Source organism: Acartia tonsa, chromosome 1, assembly GCF_053477335.1.
Source record: "Acartia tonsa isolate MP-2025a chromosome 1, ASM5347733v1, whole genome shotgun sequence".
Classification (NCBI taxonomy): Eukaryota; Metazoa; Arthropoda; class Copepoda; order Calanoida; family Acartiidae; genus Acartia; species Acartia tonsa.
Window position 1 is genome coordinate 43,504,149 of NC_137260.1, and position 18,984 is coordinate 43,523,132.

At 33.2% G+C, this 18,984-nt stretch overlaps 2 protein-coding genes across 12 annotated transcripts in view; both read right to left on the reverse strand.

Annotated features, from left to right (window-relative positions):
• Positions 1-14,530, reverse strand: part of Gpo1 (glycerophosphate oxidase 1) — a 26,730-nt gene extending 12,200 nt beyond the window's left edge. For all 11 annotated transcript variants that reach the window (XR_013880243.1, XR_013880244.1, XR_013880240.1 and 8 more), the window contains exons 1-15: positions 14,435-14,530; positions 14,126-14,213; positions 13,658-13,790; positions 13,110-13,227; positions 12,452-12,599; positions 12,110-12,189; positions 11,131-11,418; positions 10,712-10,834; positions 7,589-7,652; positions 6,935-6,988; positions 6,424-6,538; positions 5,905-6,110; positions 5,357-5,412; positions 3,588-3,684; positions 3,031-3,114 (exon numbers count right to left, since the gene is read on the reverse strand). Coding sequence is in view for 8 of the 11 variants with exons in the window: in XM_080162804.1 (XP_080018930.1) it covers positions 3,031-3,114; positions 3,588-3,684; positions 5,357-5,412; positions 5,905-6,110; positions 6,424-6,538; positions 6,935-6,988; positions 7,589-7,652; positions 10,712-10,834; positions 11,131-11,418; positions 12,110-12,189; positions 12,452-12,599; positions 13,110-13,227; positions 13,658-13,790; positions 14,126-14,213; positions 14,435-14,445 (1,665 nt within the window). In the remaining 3 variants the exon portion in view is untranslated. The remainder of the gene's footprint in view (positions 1-3,030; positions 3,115-3,587; positions 3,685-5,356; positions 5,413-5,904; positions 6,111-6,423; positions 6,539-6,934; positions 6,989-7,588; positions 7,653-10,711; positions 10,835-11,130; positions 11,419-12,109; positions 12,190-12,451; positions 12,600-13,109; positions 13,228-13,657; positions 13,791-14,125; positions 14,214-14,434) is intronic.
• Positions 14,528-18,166, reverse strand: LOC145320492 (nucleolar and spindle-associated protein 1-like). Its single transcript, XM_080162812.1, has 6 exons — positions 17,938-18,166; positions 16,848-17,470; positions 16,487-16,711; positions 15,906-16,217; positions 15,431-15,556; positions 14,528-15,150 (listed from the first exon to the last, which is right to left on the reverse strand). Exons 1-6 carry the CDS (start codon positions 18,113-18,115, stop codon positions 15,019-15,021), a joined length of 1,596 nt encoding a protein of 531 aa, XP_080018938.1. The 5' UTR covers positions 18,116-18,166; the 3' UTR covers positions 14,528-15,018.
• Positions 18,167-18,984: the final 818 nt, after the last annotated feature.

Consider the following 18,984-nt stretch of genomic DNA (forward strand, 5'->3'; position numbering starts at 1 on the left):
ATGATTACTTCCTAGCTTGAAGATGGAGAGTAAACCAAAAATAGACATGCCTTACTGGGAATTCTGGATTTTATATATACTACAAAGAGAACCGCATAGAGAGCATATTTACCATCCCCTCAGGAGAATCCTCTGGAAGGAAAGAAGCTCCATTCTTTCCCTTTAAGCTTTCCCTTAGCCCTTTACATTCAATGGATGTTCCCCAAATAGTATTGCAGGGGAATATTAAAAATAGGTACTTTTTTTAGGGGAATATCAAACATTACCTTGACCTATTGCACAACGGTCTAAGGGTGGAAATTTGGCAAAAAAGTCATGATCAAATTTTCTTATTTTAACTTGATATTATTGATTTACATACCCCAGCTCATGCATAATGGACAAGGAAAAGAAAAAATAACGTTTGGAACTAAGTTTTTTTTTACTTCAAAGTTGGGTGAAATCAATATTTTTTGAAGGTCAAAAATCTACTTTTTATTTTCTACCTAGATATGAAAAATAATTTTTTTTTGCATAAATATCTATTAAAAACTTATTTCGTTCATATTCTTTTCAAATATATACACCAAATCAATAAATAAAAACATTTTTACTATATATTTTACCTTATAAGTGTTAATTTTATGCTTTGAAAGTAAATTTATGAAATAATTTTCGTAATTTTTTTACTGAAAAATTTAGCAAAAAAAATTAGTTTTCATCATTTTACTCCTAGTTGCGCTACCGACCCCATACCAAACCATATATGATTCTAAATTTTGAGAATATAATACAACTTTTAGTTAAGTTTCCAGAGTGGGGTCGGTAGCGCAACTTTAAAAATTTTTAATCTGAAAATTGCCCGTAAAACCTAAATTTGAGGGGGGGGGAGGGGAATTACAAATCACAACAGCAATCTTAATTTCTCTGTTATTCCATTACTATTAAAGATAATTGAGTAAAACTTTTTAAAATTAATCAGTAATTACTTGAGGAACAATAATTTTAAAACCGCGACTTACCCGCAGTTTCCGCAAAAAAAAACGCCGCCCGCAGATTTTAAAAACAAAACATTTGTTGCATATAGGTCATTTCTTTTTTTGATTTTAGTGTTTAGGGAAGGTGTTTGCAACTCTAGTCCTTAAAAGGAAAGTGCAAAAATAAATTTTGTAGTAGCGTAGCTACTTTCAAATTCGCAAAGTCCGTCAGTCTGTGTGAATCGATATGTAAACATCGTGAATTTCTTTGCTACGACTCAAGACGGTTAAAAGAAAATCTTTTTATGAACATTATCTGTACAAACAACCATCTAGTGTAAGATTTATTTGGTCTGTCGGTCTGTCGTTAATTCTCTTACAGACATTAGATATCTGTAGAGAAAATTTACTTTACTACGCAGTTTTATTTTGTAAGAAAGCTGATTTTTTTGTGATGATTAAGCTCACCAACAAGCATCTACTCTTTAGTTCACTTGGTCCCCTTATCTGTCTGTAAAACTCGTAAGAACATTAAGATTTCAAAGAGTAAATGTGCTCGTTTCTTCTGCCTTTTTTTTGTAAGATACAAAGCATTTTTATGTTATGATTTAGCTGGCAAATACTGTTTTAGTTTATTACTTGGTCTACTGGTTTTTCTTTACTGTTCTAAAATGAATTAAAGTTTGTTTGATATCAATTTTATGATGGTTATCTTACTTTTGGTTAGATAGGGGGGGGGGGGGCATAGATACAAAAAAATAATTAGTTCAGTTATGAGAATACTTTTTTCCTTTAAAACTCAGTCTGATACCTTTAAACAGAAGTAAAATTTTAACTTCTGGTTGGGCTAGAAAGGGGGGGGGGGTGGCGGTGTTGGCCCCCATAGGCCCTTGAGGGACAGTACTAAATTTAAATAGGTACTTATAATGGTAGACTATACATGTAGAAAAATACACTTAAGATACTTTACAAAAAAAAAATTAATCAATATCTTAAATAGGAAGCTCGATTAACCAGTCCTAACCCCTCTTAAATAAATTATAAATATTAAAAAGCAGTTGTAAGTGGATAGAAAAAGGTGTATTATAATACTTTTATTCAAATAGATCACACTTTTCTATTGACTCCAAACAGCCAAATGAGGTAGCAAATAACACGGCGGAATTCGGCGGTAGATGGCGGTTTTGGCGGGAAATCCCTATTATTTATTAATAATCGTTTACCTAGGGTAGTAATTGAATCAGGTTAAAAATTTGGTTCAATTATCTTTAAAAATAACAGAGTAGTAACAAAAATTATATTTTAAAAATCATCCCTTTTTGGTTACTCCCCAATCACATTCCTGTGCACGCACCTATACATGACCAACTTTAAAAAGTTGCCTAATGTAATATATTACTCATAATTTTTATTTTAATGAATTCGGACTGGTAGAAGTGTAAATATTTAAATTTGATTAGAGCTATACCAAATTTCCACTAAACCCCTTAAATAGACCATAGTGTATTGACCTACTGACCTATTGGCCTAGTGACCTAATGTACTTGTCCTTGCAGTACATTGACCGGTCATTAACCTATTGTACTGCAAAGTATGATGCAATATCGAATTTTCCATTTTAAGACAAGAATAGACATGTTTAAACAGGAATAGGTACTTATTTAAGGGGGAATATTCTACAGTACATTGACCTGTTATTGACCTATTGTACTGTCACAACAGTACATTGACCTGTCAATGACCCTTGTATTGCAAAGTATGATGCAATATCGATTTTCCATTTAAATACCAGAAAAGAATGATAAAAGGTTAATATTAACATGGCAAGGACTCGACCAATGGTTCCAAAGAAAATGTTTAAATTTCAATTTAATTTATGATGGGATATCAAAAATCTTATGCCACTGCTAGTGTTGAAACAAACCAATCTTGATTTAAAAACAGTAACCATAAGTTTTTAAGCTAACGACATGATATACTTTTAAAGCTTTTAATATATATCATGCTTTTTGACCTGATAAATAATACTCTTGCTATAAAAATATCATTAATATCTTTTGATTTATTTAATTACCTGAACATTGAGAAATGAAAGCCTGAGTCTTCTTGCCAGAACATCAATTGCAGTACATGCATATTCTTTTACTGCATAGCGAACCTAGAAACAGTAAAAACATTTAAGGACCTAAAAGTTAACAAATCAGTTGTTTTTAATGGAAATTCTTTTTAACTTAAACATATATTACTAGTTAATTTACTCCTAGCCTCTAGGGGTGGGCGAGGGATTTCAGGGAAATAGCCTGAAACCACCCAAAGATATTCAAGAAGCTGCCCTTAAAAGTACTGACAATTTGGACCAGAATTTTCCGAGATCTTTAGCAACAGATAATTAACCTTACTACTTATTATGATAAGACAGGGTATTCAAGTGTAATGCTTTGAAAAAGGTTTTGTAATGAAAAAAATAAGATTATTTTATACAAAAACTTAAGTAGTTTGGGGAAAAAAAATGTCTTTTTGTATGAATAGACAGAAAATTTTTTCGCAGACAATTGTTTTAGCAGTCCTTGCAACAACAAAATTACAAGATACTATAAGCTTTTTTAAAATGCATAAAAGTGCACAACCAACCTCTGCATCTATGTAAGGAAACTCCATATGAAGCCTCTTACCAACAATAGGCCATCTTTTACCAGTCAAGCCTGCCATCTTACCAACAGAGAATGCCCTAAATAAAAAATATCATGATGTATTCATATTTGATAAAAGTAAATCACAATCAAACGAAATTAAAAAGTAAAGTTAAGAATAGGTAGGTATTGTATATTCCAAATTAAAAGTTAACAATGGACAAACAATTTTTTAAAAATGTATTGTATAGGTACCAATTTATCATGATGATTCGTTCTACGAAGTGTATTTAAATAGTTAAGGTACTTAGAGTAGTGAACTTTTATATGTCTTAGTAGAATATATTAGGCATTGGATAGATATGATTATATGTTAAAGAATTTTTAACATTGACCAGACCAAACTTTTTTTATTTGACAATATCTAAAAAAGTCAAAGTGATTTGCCACATAAATTACATGAGAATGGTCTATTTTTTTCCAAATATGTATAGCCAAAACACCAATATCAGATAATCTTTTTCCACATATTTCACAAGAGTTATAAAAAAATTTAACAGGGGTTCCCCTAGGGACAAGTTACTTAAAAAAACAAAAAAAAATAACGTCCGGTTCATTATAGGACAGGTTTTCTATAGATTCTTTTTAAAAAAATAAAGAAAACCGTCCGGTTTACTTACAATATACACATTATCTCACGCGGAAATACCAACTAACCATACAACATATATATATACTAGCGGCTTCGCCCCTAGCCTATAGGGGCTTTGCCCCAAGAGGTGATCAAAAAAAATTAAGGTGAAATTCGTAAAAGGACCAGGGAAATCGTAAGCAAAAAAAAAGGACCAAAGAAATCTTCTGCAAAAAAAATGGGGGGGGGGTTGGGGGTGTCCCACCCCCCAAGAAAACAGCCTAAAACCACCACAGGACCAGTAGGTATATACCCTGAAGAGTAGAATTCAATCGGTTGAGTGGTTACCGAGATCTTAAGCTTCAGACGGACGGACAGACACCATTCTACTTTGTATTATAGATATTTAATATTTATATAAAAAGACAATTCTCATGTAATTTATGTTGCAAATCACTAACTTTTCTAGATATTGTCAAATAAAAAAAGTTCGGTCAGGTCAATGTTAAAATTCTTTATCACATAATCATATCTATCCAATGCCTAATATATTCTACTAAGACATATAAAAAGATCACTACTCTAAGTACTATACTAAATAATTTATTGGTCATTCTTTGTTGTTATGTGTATTTTGTTGTATAAAGAGTTTGAAGTTCTATTAACTAGTAAATGCTATCTAAGTTTTTGCCATATATAACATGCAACGAAGTTGAAAATAAAAATGAAAAACTCATTTTTTAAGGAAAATCCCTAGTCAAATCTTTTAATTTTAATCAATAACTTTATATTATGAACTACTACGTTATTTAAAATAGAAAAAACTTACAGTTCACTATTTTTTTCCAAATGCACTTCGTGAAACTATCCCTTTCTTCCTTGTAATTTAAATATCAACTATCAGGGATATTTAGGAATAAGACAATGGACGATAAATTAAAGTTTATCGTCAATGATAATAAACTTAATCTTCTTTTTTGTAGTAAGATAAAAAGAATAGGTTGACAAATTTTGACTCACTTGGTTGAAATTAACCAATCACAATTCAATAGAATTACCCAGATTTTAGAGCAAACGTAGGTATAAGATATCAGTTTTTCTAAACTTTGGGTACCAAAGTTATTTACAGTCCAATTTACCTGTCACCATAAGTAGCAGCCAAATGTTCAGCAACCTGGGTATCTACGCCAAGATCCTAAAACATTTCAATTTTTCAAATACAATTGTGACGCTTGTAATTTTATGACAATAATAACTTTAGGATAAAGAAGAAAATAAAACAAAGACTATTAAATTTTGTATGTATATAAATAGCGCAGTAACAACAAGCTAATAGAAAATTAGTGTAATAAAATAATAACAGTAGAAAATCTATAGGTAATTAAATTATCTCTTTTGAAAGCGTAGTTGAATAATTTTGCGCTAGTTTCTAGGTAATTTTACTGTATAAGGGAGATTTGCGTATGTTGTGAAAAAATGCGTAGATACTGTAATAATTTCAGATATTTGCTGTATTTTCATTTTTGAACCTAAGATTAATTCCAGTTATGTCATCACTGAGTTGCCAAAGGTTTGGGCCATACGATACAGGGCTTTTTATTTATGGCTCAGAATCGGTTCTAATCCAGAGGATATTGTTCAGTTTCGAAGTTATCTAAGAAAATAAATCAAGTACTCAGATAGAAACCTGTACTAACTGAATAAACATAGTGGGATTCCAGTTATGTGCTCCCTCCAGGAGGAGGCCATCAGTCTTGCTCTCTACTGGCTCCATACCGGCCTCCTTAACAGCTGCATCCACAGTCTCCATAGCCATGGCCCTGTAGGTAGTCCATTTGCCACCGGCAATAGTGATTAGGCCGCTGTCAGACACGTGGACAACGTGATTACGCACTGAAATAAAGGAATGAATATAGAAAAATATACATACATGGATTGGATATTATGACGAAATTTTTTTTGTCAATTCAGGTTGCTAATATGGACATCACTTATTGGTCAGTACGTTCATCCAGTAGGAAGAGACGGGATAAAGAAAGTGGATCGTTATTTTAGTCAGTTACAATTTTCACTTTATTAGAGTACATGATAATCTGATGTAATACCTATCTAAGTAATAATAAATCCATTGTAATAGTTGACAGTGTGGTTTTTCTTCTACTTGTCAACAAAGATCTCCAAAACTGCCTAAATTTAACACACATACCTAAACTTTGAGTATCTTCTGCGTTTGGATCCTTGACGAGGGGCCTGATACCCGACCAGGCAGACAACACGTCACCACGTCTCACGTCTATTTCTGGTGTCAGGTAGTTTTTCACCTCCTGTTTTTGGAGCATTTTTACTTTTCCAAAAATAAAATACAATGTTAGGCTTATTTATTGGACAAAACCTTGTGTGTATAATAAACGACCACGCCTTTGGAAGATTTAAGGGGCACTTAAGGAAAGGGGGGAAGACAACCATTAACTTTCAATTTTAGTTTTAAAAGAACTTTATAGTTGTATTTTTGGGGGGCGTCGATTTTTCCTGATAGGATGGATGTACCCTCCTCCAAAATAGCTATAAACCTTTCCTGTAGTAGAGAACTATCTATGATCATTTATAGATTTATTGATACTTAGTTTTGATATAAATAAAAATACGTGGTCTGAATATCTTAACTGTTTTATGTAAACTTAAGGATTTATTACAATTCATTTTTAGAAAAGGTAAAATTCCTTGAGAATGAACTGAATATCAGCTTCTGATGGACCTGGATGGTGAGAAACCTAAAATATTTTATCATTCAATAATTCTTAAATATTTTGTGATAATTTTTCCAGTTTTTTTTCCACGAATAATAAATAAAATCATAAAATGGTTAGTTGGCAAGGGCATAGGTCCCTCCGGGTCAGCTTAACTGGAATTAATCATATAAATTTTAATTTTACTATCCTCGGAAAGCTGTAATCTAAATCATTATGGAATGCTATATTATTTTCAAGAATAAGTTATAATAAAAACTTTAAAAGCGTTTGAACAGCGAAATAGTTTGATTCCTGTACCTATCCAATGAAAAAAAAATTTGTCCAACGTTTACTTAATGTCCTCAGTTACATTACCGACAGAACAATGAAGTTAATAGTAATTGAAGATTAATGTGGAATCATTACAAAAAATAACTCATCTATCTAAATTAGTGCTGCCAATATCAGGTTTTTCGAAATGTATTTCACAGGACGAACGGATATTTATAATTATAGTACAGCTGGGCTACTAATATTATTTAATCATTATTGGTATTAATAATCTTTACGAAAAAAATGGACGGGTATTCATAATCATTAATTATAGAGTAGCTTCGCTGTGACAAATGAAAGTTTGCTAACCTCACAAGGTGTGTCAGTAGTACCCGCAATTGTATGATTCTGCCAGGGAAGGAAGAAAATTACTCTAAATAGAAATGAATAATGAAAATTCAACAATTCTTACTCGTAGTGAGAAATGTTCTTTCTAGATATATAGAACTTATGTCCAGTGTATGGCTTCGAAACCAAGGGGGGAGTGGGAAGTTTGTACACTTAAAGGAAATGAAAATTCCGTATCAAATTTTGCCCTGGCATTTTGGGCTTGTTTTTATAGTTATCAACATAATTCTTTTTGTAAACTCTTATATATGATTGGATCTACCTGTAAAACTATGAAAATTGAATTTTGGGACTTTCCTTCTAGGGGCTAGTGGTGCAAAAGACTAAAATTTTAATTTATGAGCTGATTTTTAAAGATATTGAGCTGATTTTTTTATTGGAAACTATTTAGACATAACTGTAATAGGTAGTAACTACACATTTTATTTCCGCACTATCCTTCTAGGGGCTTTTGGGGTAAAACAACCCCCCCAAATACAAAATTTATAAGTTTTGAGCTTAGAAGCCCCTGATTTTTGAAATGGAACCTTTTGTTACATAAATGCAGGGTGGCCACAGACTTTTTTTCAAAATAGCATAAAATAGTATGCAGAAAAAAAGTGAATAGTATGCAATAGTATGTACAAATTCCATAAAATAGTATGAAATAACATGCATTTAACACAAAATAGTATAAAATAGCATGCATTTTTAACACAATAATGAGCTTTTAAATCAACTTAATGACTTAAAGTGCAGGCAGGGGAGGAAGGGGAGGGGGGGTCTTCAGGTGTTGATTCTTGCATAAACTATAGCTCATGCCCCTGACAGCTTTAGTCCAAAAAAAACTGCTCTGATGATCGAATGGTTAAAGAGATACCTAACTAGGGTTAGGTTAATCTTCAGGTCTTTTTGAGCCACGGACGGCTAGGGGGGAGGGGGCATTAAATTAACTTCTAGTTGGTTGATAAAGTTGGTAATTTAAGGGATTCCAGTTCATTTTTAGGGTTTTATAAAGCTCTAAAAGGCTGGAAGCATAGGGGGGGGGGGGGGTCAGGGGGAATGACTTCTAAACTTAAAAGTTATTTTATACACATTGTTTAAGTTTAAAATATCTGCACGGTTCAAATGCGATCCAAGTGAAAACTAAGGTTTGGTCAATTTTTAGGGTTTCATAAAGTCCCAGAGTGCTAGGGGGATTGGGGCTAAGGTGTTGCTTCTTGCTAAAATTATAACTCATGCCTCTGATAACTTAAATTGAAAAAATCTGATTAAATGGTTTAGGGATAATTCAGGTCAGGTTCATTTTTGGGTTTTATTGAGCCCCGGAGGGCTAGGGGGGAGAATGACTTTTAAACTAAAAGTTGGTCTGCACTAATAAAAGGTTAAGTCCAAAATATCTGCACGGTTTATTAAGTGGTTTTAAAAAAAAACTTAGGTTGCTTCAGTTGCTTCTTGCTTAAACTATACCTCTGATAGCTTAAGTCCAAAAAAATCTGCTCTCATGATCAAATGGTTTATAAGATAGTTAAGGTTAGGTTCATTTAAAGGCTTTTTTTAACCCCCGCGGGGCCAGGGGGAGTTGAAGTGGGGTGACATCTAACTAAATGTTAATTTACCCATAAAAGCTTAAGTCCAAAAAATCTGCAAGGTTCATAATTTTGTTTCCTGAGAACCCCCCCCCCCCCTTGATCTAATAGGCACCGAGTGACTTAAATAATGGGTTTGGGTATGACACTTAAGTGAGAGTAAGAATTTTTTGAATATCTCATTCCTAGCGGGCACAGGATGCTAGCAAACCTGGCAGGATTTTATATTAGTTAAGAGATCATAAACATCAGTTATCTATAGGATCATTTAATAATAAAAGTACTCCTCAATGCTATTAAAATTTTAAAAAAAGATATCTTTACACTGAATGTGGAAATACCAATAACTTTCAAAAAAGGTACAACAATCTGAACTGAACTACTTTCTTCTGGAAACAATTCTAAAAAAAGTGGTAATGATTGCCCCGCAGTGTTAGAGCCCCCCCCGCAGGGGCTACAAATAGGATAAAAGATACTGTGAAAATGCGAATAAACCCGATACTTCGCTTTCTTTTCATGATCAGTTCGTTTTAATTACCTAAAAATTGAAGATTTATCTGACATACAAATAAATTGTGGCAAATAGTAGGTATGCAGTTTTTTGGAAGATAGTGGAAATAGTATGCAGTTTTGGACAATAGTGGAAATAGCATAATTTTTTGGAATAGTATGCATAGCATGCAAAATAGTGGAAATAGCGGAAATAGTGGAAATAGCATGTTTGTGGCCAGCCTGTAAATGAGTTGATTAGCCACCTCATATTACATTTTGCACTTTACTTCTAGGGGCTTCTAAGCTCAAAACTTATAAATTTTTTATTGGGGGGGGGGGGGGGGAAGTTGTTTTACCCCAAAAGCCCCTAGAAGGATAGTGCGTAAATAAAATGTGTAGTTACTACCTATTACAGTTATGTGAAAATAGTTTCCAATAAAAAAATCAGCTCAATATCTTTAAAAATAAGTTCAGTACTTAAGATTTTAGTGTTTGGAGGGGTCTTTTTTCCCACTAGCCCCTAGAAGGTAGATCCAAAGTTTTACAGGTAGATCCAATCATATATGAGAGTTTACAAAAAGAATTAGGTTAATAACTATAAAAACAAGCCCAAAATGCTAGGGCAAAATTTGATACTGAATTTTCATTTCCTATAAGTGTACAAACTCCCCACCCCTTAATATACGCTGGATCAGAACTAGTTCGCAGCCATTCTGAAAAATCGTGTATATCATCGTATAACAAACAATTTTCCATTCATATTAATAAAAATGGTTTTAATATTAAAATTTTTCATTTTAATATCCGAGGAAAGCTGTATATAATACGATGCGATAAATAACTATTATTGTCAAAAACAAAATTTCGAGTTGAGAAGGGCTATTTACGCTTTCTAGGATTAGATTTTAAGTTGACCGACCGAATGAAAATAGAATATACGTGGATATTATGAAAATGGAAAATTTTTCGTCAATATAGGATATATATATCTGGTTTAATAACCAAGAAATAAAAAATCCATTACCTGCCGTCACTGGTGGCTGGATCAAGCAGACCCATGTTGGAAGGTGAATAGTAATCTGGCAAGATCACGTGAACTCCAGCGCTAGGACACACAATCTCTCTTGCCTTTCCATCGTCCATTTGTCTACAGAAAAGATATAGTTGAAAAGTTGTATGAAAAATAAGTACCTAGGTATTAGATTTTATCTAAAGCCAATTTAGTGACAAAACAATATGTTTTCCCTAGGTACCTATTTATCTTCCTAAACTTATTTTTTTATTCTGAACCATTCTCAAAGTATGTCCTAATGTACCTATTGAATTAACGTTACAAATCTCCTTCAAAATTTCTCCTTTTATTGGCCCAGTCGTTAGGCCCACAATACAGGAATAAATCCGCGGTCAAACAGTCTGTAATATGATAAAAAAAAAATATATTACCTAATAGAATCAGTAAAAGGTCCAGTGGCGTTGATGACACTTTTAGCCTTGATAACAAACTCCTCTCCATCAATCTCGTTCCTGCAGCGGGCCCCCTTCACCTTGCCATCCTCCTTCACCAGGTCCAGCACCTTCACATGGTTGGCTATGGCAGCCCCCAGTCTGGCGGCTGTTATTGCTATACTGATGCACATCCTAGCGTCGTTGTGCATGCCGTCATAGTAGACAATGGCACCGCATAGTTCGTTCTTTTTCAGCATAGGAAAGAGTTCTAGCGCTCGGTTCCGACTGACATACAGTGATAATTCTTAGCTTAAATTGAGACTACTTTAATTCTCAAAAAGATAAAAGGAAAATATATTTTTAGAATACTAGATATTATCATTTGGCAAATCGAATTTCTCACTCGCAATTCATTCACGCAACTTCCCCTTTGCTGTGTAAGAAGGGTGATAATTGGGTAGTTTAGATACTCAATAGTCAAGTACATTATATCAGTACAACCCTTACCCAAGCTCCTATGAGGAGAGCGTCATTCATTACGGTGACTTAATTTGGGACACCTGTCATACGCGGCGACGGTAAGGTAATAAAGAGTAGGTCCCTTGAGTCAGCGGGTCAAGTACTTGTGCTTAAGCGTGGACCTTGAGCTGGCCCTGGTGTCTCGCAGTGTCTCGTGTCTCGTCCTACTCCATGACTGCTTATGTCCAAACACTAAGAAACTATGGCTACACACACACAGTGGAAAGTTTTGTCTTTGAGTTAACCTTTATTTTAACCAAACTTTTTAAAAAAATAGGTACCTATCTAATTGAAAGTTCCCCAAATTCTACATTTTAATATTTATTTAAAAATAATATTTAGTTGGAAAATTAAAGATATTCAGGAATTTCAAGGTATAAACTGTTTTACTTTTTTTAATGATGATGATATTAAACAAAATTACCCTTTCAAATTAGTTATAAAATAAGAATTATTCCTGAGAAAATAGCTGGATGTCAAACATTCACTGCCGGAAACAAAGTCGTATGCCTTGATGCCAGCCCAGAAATACGGCACCTAAAATTGAAAAATATTTTTAAATATCGAATTTTAGAAAAAAATTACCCATCAAAAAACATTTTAATTTGGTATTTCAAGATACCTATTGGAAATCAAACAAAAGATTTCGTTCGCCATTAGAAGTGATTTAAATACCTTCACTTTACATTAAAGATCAATTAACCTCCTTATTTAAGAATAGTTTTCCAAGGTATACTTTATCCCGCAATATTTTTATAAAACAGATTTAATATGTTTTCATCCTAATTTTCCAACCCACCTGCCACCACTTATAAACAGGTAACATGATTGGTAACTGGAATGAGAGGTGCGGAGCAATCTCCAGCAGGTTGGCACGTTCATGCAGGGCCTCCTTCACCATTTTGTACTGCTCATAATCAAGGTTCATAATGGCTTTTTGCAGATATCTAAAAATTTAAACTTATGGTTACATAGACTTTAAATTTTTCGTATTAACTCTTTTATTACCCTATTATATAAAGTAGTTAGCATTTTTTGTCTGTCCCGAAGGATCTCACTAACCGCTGAACCGATATTGTTCTCCTTTACAGTGAAGCTTCCTATAGGTCCTGGGAAGATTTAAAACTATTTTTGGGGAGGGTGTCTTCACCCCCCTCCCTCTTAAAAAATATTTCTTTAATCTTTTAAAACCCAAATTTAAAATGGGATGAGGTCGACTTTTCCCCCTCCTACCTTAAGTGTCCCTAGAAGCTTCTAGGGGCGTAGCCGCTAGTATATACTAAAGTAACAGGATGTCTATTTGTCCGAAATATCGGGGGTTATTATATACTTATTCTTTATTGTCTTATACCCCTTATATCAATAGAACCTTTTTTTATTGATTTTATTAATCCTTTATTACATTTAGGCTTTTAAAAAAAAAACAAGGACGAATTCGAACAAAGTAAACGACTAACCTAACGCCACCATGAATAAGCTTAGTGCTTCTACTACTGGTGCCACTGCTGAAATCATCTAATTCTACCAGGGCAGACTTTAACCCTCGAGATTGGGCATCTAGTGCACAACCAGATCCTAAACATTAAGTTGATTTAAGATAGGGAAAATATAATTGTTTTTGAACAATCCAGAACAATTATTTTAAAAAGTCATGATAATATGTGCATTGAAATATTTTAAATACTAGTACAGGGGAAATAAATGAAAATATTTAGGTATTTTTGTAATAAGTGCATTGTTAAGCAAAACAATTTTCATGAAAGCGAAGTATACCTGTTAAAATCATCCCGTAAACATTTACAGGCAATAGACAAGGTAATTTCCCTAAAAAAACCTTGTCGATCATTGAAACCTCCCTTAATATTTTGATTGTTAGTTTGTTACTTCAGGTCAGGTAATGAATAACCCCCCTCCCCTCATATTTCCAATTTATTTTAGGCTATTATCGAACCTTCCCTTCAGGCTTGGGGTAAGGCAACTAGTGAAATATAATAAGCTTACTTACCAGTGGCACCTCCCCCAATAACTAGAACATCAAACTCTGTTGTTTTGAGTCGATCAATCTGTTCCTGTCTTGACGGCAGAGGCTGGCTGGGTCTGGCGTTTAGATTGTCTTTCAGGCTTAATTTGTTCCCAGTCTAAAGATAAAAAACAACATTTAACTTTGTTAGAGAACTTACGATGTTCAACAATCTTTTTAACTAATGAAAATTTAAAGTTGAAAAGTTAAAAATCTATAGGTAGGTAACGGCAAAACAGCCAAAGATTTTTTTATATGAAGATGTTTTTCCGTAATAAATATCAGTTAAAATCTTACAACAATAGGTAGGTATACTTAATGGGAAAGATAAAACAGCAACCATATCCGATCTTATAAAATAAACATTTTTAAGGCAAATATGCTGTTATTCTGAATTGTTGTAGAAAATGTTATAACCTTTAGCTTTAATCATTTTAATAAAAAATAACTTACTCCAGGTGGCATATTGGCAAATACCGCCAGGCCTCCAGCCAGAGCTCCAGTGGCCGCCAGGCCATATTTACCAATCCTTTTCCAGTTCCTGCTCAATGGATATATAATTTACGTGGATATTATGACAAGGGAAAAATTGTCGTCAATTTAGATTGCTAAATTTGGAACTCATTTTTTGTCAGTTCGTTTATTCGGTATGAGAAGGGAGGCGGTGAGGAGGGTGGGTAAGGGGTATCATTATATTTGCCCGCTTCGAATTAGTAAACATGAAAATCTGGTGTAACATCAAAGTATTGATATATCCATTGCCTGCTCGCCATTGTATGTAAATTTTAAACTGAACTACACACACACATAAAAACACACACACAGTTAACAAATCAGTCTGACAATTTCATATGATCTGAAAACATGTACATAATTTTTTTATATGATATTTTAACTTTTATGATAATAGGTAATTACAATGATTTATTACTTACAAAGCGTATCAGTTCTTGATATCTAAGTCAAAGATTTACATTAGGATTTATAAGCGTAATAGTTATTACTAAGGTACTTCTGAAGGCTAAATGTAGTTAGTTCATTTTCATAAATATAAAAACAGATAAGAAAAACTAGTTATACATAAAGAAAAAGAAAAGAATGAATTAGGAAATATTAACACAACAAAGAACAGTAAAAATCAGGTACAAGAGAATATAATATTTTGATAGATTTTTTTAACAACATTCAAACAAATGATTTTTCATTCACACTAAATGATAATATTTAGTCAGCATTTTGATAACAAACTTTTGAACATAATTACCAGATATTTTACTAAAGAAAGCGAGGCAGTCATATTATAATATACATATATACTTTACACTACATGAAATCTATGATTTAATCTAATCTTCTTCATCAATATTTCTATTCTGCAGCATAAGAGCAGCTCGTTTATTCATTCTAACTCCTTTAATGATATTTCTAGTTCTGTCCATCAAATCCTTGGCTGTTACATTTCTCATCTCGGTTACTTTCTGGAAAAAATATGAATGATAAAATAAAATGTTTTAAAATACCTAGGTACTAGAAATCCCAACCATAAAAAAATCTTTTATTGATTTTTTTCAATTCATTAGGTACCTTTCTCTGTTTTCAGAAAGAACTATTCTAAAAAGTAAAATACAGTCCTATTGTTATATGATAAAAAAATAGTAGGATGTTTGTCTGTCCTTCTGTTAGTCTGAAGCTAAATATCTCGGTCACCGCTTAACCGATGAAGTTGTGTCTTTTAACATAAATAGCAAAATATCTTACCTTTTTGTCTCCCCAGTTTGGAAGCTTTCCAGTTTTGGGCTTGTAGCCCAGTGGCTTGGCAAGGCTTGCCTTCAAATCAAAACCTTGTTTTCTTGCGGAGCCAGGTGTTGCAGCCATATTCACCGACCTGTCACATTTTCAAGCATAATTTTTGTTATCTGGGTTTGTTTAGAATTAAAGGGACAGTTCAATAAAAAGTACCTAAAAAAAGATACATAATTTTTTACCTAAGTATTTTCCTATTTATTACCTACCTACTTTTCAACTATTTACAACTTACAAATTAGTTTTATTTTTGATAAACTAGAATTCTTTGTTGTGCTGTTATTTATAATAACATTTAGATAGCTAAAATCCTTAAAGCTTCACGTAACATAAAACTACCAATCTAGAATTTAATAATGAGTTTATGCAGATTAGTTGAGATAAAGGATGTCAGAAGATAACTCATGAATGTTAAATTATGCATGAAATTCCTGTTGGTAATGTTGCTAAGAGCCACAGAGGAAGGTGTGCGCATAACAGACTTGTTGGCAGCAGGACCATTCTTAGGTGTCATGTCGACACCTGTCTTAGCTTTATTATTCACACTCTTTGACGGAGTAGGCCTCACTTTGACAGCAGAACTCTTGGTGACGGTGGACGGAGTAGCAATTGCCTTAGGCTTAGAGAAGTCGGATTTTACAGGTTCTGGCTTTTTTCTCATGACAGGTTTCACTATTTTTGGCTTGTTTCTGTTCGTAATTGTTGAGGTGGTGGTTGCTTTTGTTGCGGCTTTTACATCAACCTAAAAAATATGACAAAACAGAATGATAAAAGATTTTTTAATCTTTTGAATGACAACAAAAGCATGCATATGTAATAATCTTATATGCATATAAATAATATGTAATGTGCATAATAACTTCAAAATTAAAATCGAGTTCAAGTCTACGTGCTGTTTTAAGCAAATAAAAAGAAGGAACAAAATATTCTGCCCAATAAGCTTAATATATTTATGATAAGCCGTCAACATATATCCAAACTAAGTAAAATCCAAACTTGAATATTTAATACCTGTGATCGTACAGGCTTCTTTTTGCTCTCTGACAATTTGGCGGGAACAGCGGAAAACTTGAAAGGTTCATTCTTGCTTGGAGTACTTGTAGTTGTGCTGGTAGTACTGCCCCCAAAGTTCAGATTTAGCTTGGAGGTTGAGGTGACACTTGGCACAAAAGCTCTAGCCTTCATTTTCTCCATCAACTTGTTGTGCTCATCTCCAAGAACTTTTGCTCTTTGAATCTAAACAAAATTTCCTTTTTTTTACACATTATTTTTTTATCAATCCACCCTATTATTGCTATTTTAATCTTTAATAAAAATCCAACTTTTAAGATCACTTTAAGAACGCTTTCGAACATGTAAAACATTTACTTACCCTCTGGTCTTCAACAGAATTTTCGAATCGCTTCTTCTTTTTATCCAAATACTGGTCAAGACTTTCCATCTTGTTCATTTGTTTCTCATGAATTTTGCTAAAATCCGGCACCTTCCTGGCATACTTGACAAACCTTGGAATATTTGTGCCAGGTATAGTTTTCTTTGTACTGATGGACGGAGTGGGTTTCTTGGCTGACATAACACCAACGTTGCTTACACGACGTGGAGTGGAAACTCTCGAAGTAGGCTTTACAATCTTACCACCGCTGGAAGTTCTAGGAGTTGCTACTCTGTGGAGGCTGTTTTTAACTTCCGAAACTCGCCTGTTTTTCTTAACAGAACTGACACGTTGGCCAGTGCTTACCCTAACAGGCGTTTTCACTACAACTGGCGTTTTCACTGATGATTGTCTTCTCAAAGCAGGGGAGTTTTCAGTTTCTTTTGCCAGAGCTGACGATTGGATATTACCGATGGAAAGCTTTTTAGCAGATGATCTACGCTTGTTCATTTTGACGGAAGGTTTCTCTTCGTCTTTATCAAATGTGACATTAAGAGTATCTTCTTTAGCTGAGGTATCCTTATCAAATGTTGTGTTTAGCTCACTTTTCCTTCCCTTCTTACCTACAAAAAAAAATATTCATTTAAGTGTGGAACATTTTTTTAAGTGTTTCTGATTATTTAAGTATATTTCTGGATTTTGTCATCACACAGATATTAGAGTTTGTCAGATGGGTAAAATATTTAAAAGATTAAGATGACATTGATAATAAAAACACTTGAAACACTGTACTATGATTGATTAGAAAAACTATTGCTTATTTCGTGTAATTAAAACTTTGAAGATACATTTGTTAATATTTTAGTATTATAATATATCCAATTATATAAAGTAATAGGGTTTTTATGTTTGTAGCTTAAGATTGTAATAACTACTGAACTGAATGAGTTCTTCACTCTAGGGAAGCTTCACATAACTCCCTGGATAGTTTTAGGTTACTTTCCTGCTACCTCCTGTCATCTCTTGAAGGCTAGGTGAGAAGCAACTAGTATGAACAAAAAGAAGTAAAAAGTTCATATAGCCAAGGTACCTGAAGAGGAAGTGGCTTCAGCGATGGGTGGATCCTCATCATCAGTCAGAAAGCTGCCATTCTCAGCGTTATCACGCAGAGCCTTTAATATTTCAGCCTTGGGAAGGTTGGCTTTGACTCCCGCCGTTTTTGCGATCTTTTGTAGCTCTCGATAGTTCATTTTACTGAACTCATCCATTTTGACGTTTTTTTTTTGTTTTCTCTAAAACAAATGGCAACAATAGATAGGTATATATTTAACAATCTAAAGCAACGTCTCTAACATATATTGGCTTTGTGTAATATTACAAGAGGAAAGGAGGGGTCAAAAATTGGCCTTAAAAAACACAACCAGATTTATGAGATCGAATCTTCCTTAAATTGCAAAAATAAGATGTTCATCGCAATTTTATATTAAAATCTGGAAAATTTAAGACAGTCTTCAGTCATATATTTCACATTTAAATTTGGTTAACTGATTCGTGTGATGATCACTAGTCAAAATCCAGGAAATCCCAAACCTCCTTGAAACAAGGATCCCAAGCAGGCCAATATTAAAGGCCGGAATTTAAACAAAAGTAAAAATAGATTTTACAAGCGCGCGATTTTTCACTTAAAAATGTTAAGCAAAGCAAGTCATAAATATTCTATATATTCATAGATAAATATTATAATGAAATATAAACATAATAAATTGTAATATTTTTGCATAAATAATGATTTTTCACCAAAATTACATAATTTTTGCAAGCTTTCCCAAACTTGTAGATGTTGTGTACTTTCAAAAATAAACAATTTAAACTTGTTAGGCCGTAGCGGCATTGCGAGTTTTGAAAGGAAAATTCCATGCACAAATACATATTGTCATTATTTCCCACAAAATTATAAGCTAAAATGTGAGGGAAAATATATTATAGAGAAAATATAATCCTACAAGATCAAACGCCGCGTTTTATTTTTCATAAACAAAAAAGTTTAATATGGGAAATAATATTAAAAGTCGGGGAGGGATGAGACATTGCAGTGAAAATTGTAACGTTAGCCAAAGTTTATAGACACGTTTTCTCA

Bases quoted from the DNA above. Each gene is read 5' to 3' on its own strand.
- LOC145320492 (XM_080162812.1), bottom strand. From the start codon at position 18,115: ATGGATGAGTTCAGTAAAATGAACTATCGAGAGCTACAAAAGATCGCA. The intron at 16,712-16,847 runs GTAAGTAAATGT...AATTTTGTTTAG, and splicing joins ATTCTGTTGAAGACCAGAGG to ATTCAAAGAGCAAAAGTTCT. The intron at 16,218-16,486 runs GTATTAAATATT...CATATTTTTTAG, and splicing joins AGAAGCCTGTACGATCACAG to GTTGATGTAAAAGCCGCAAC.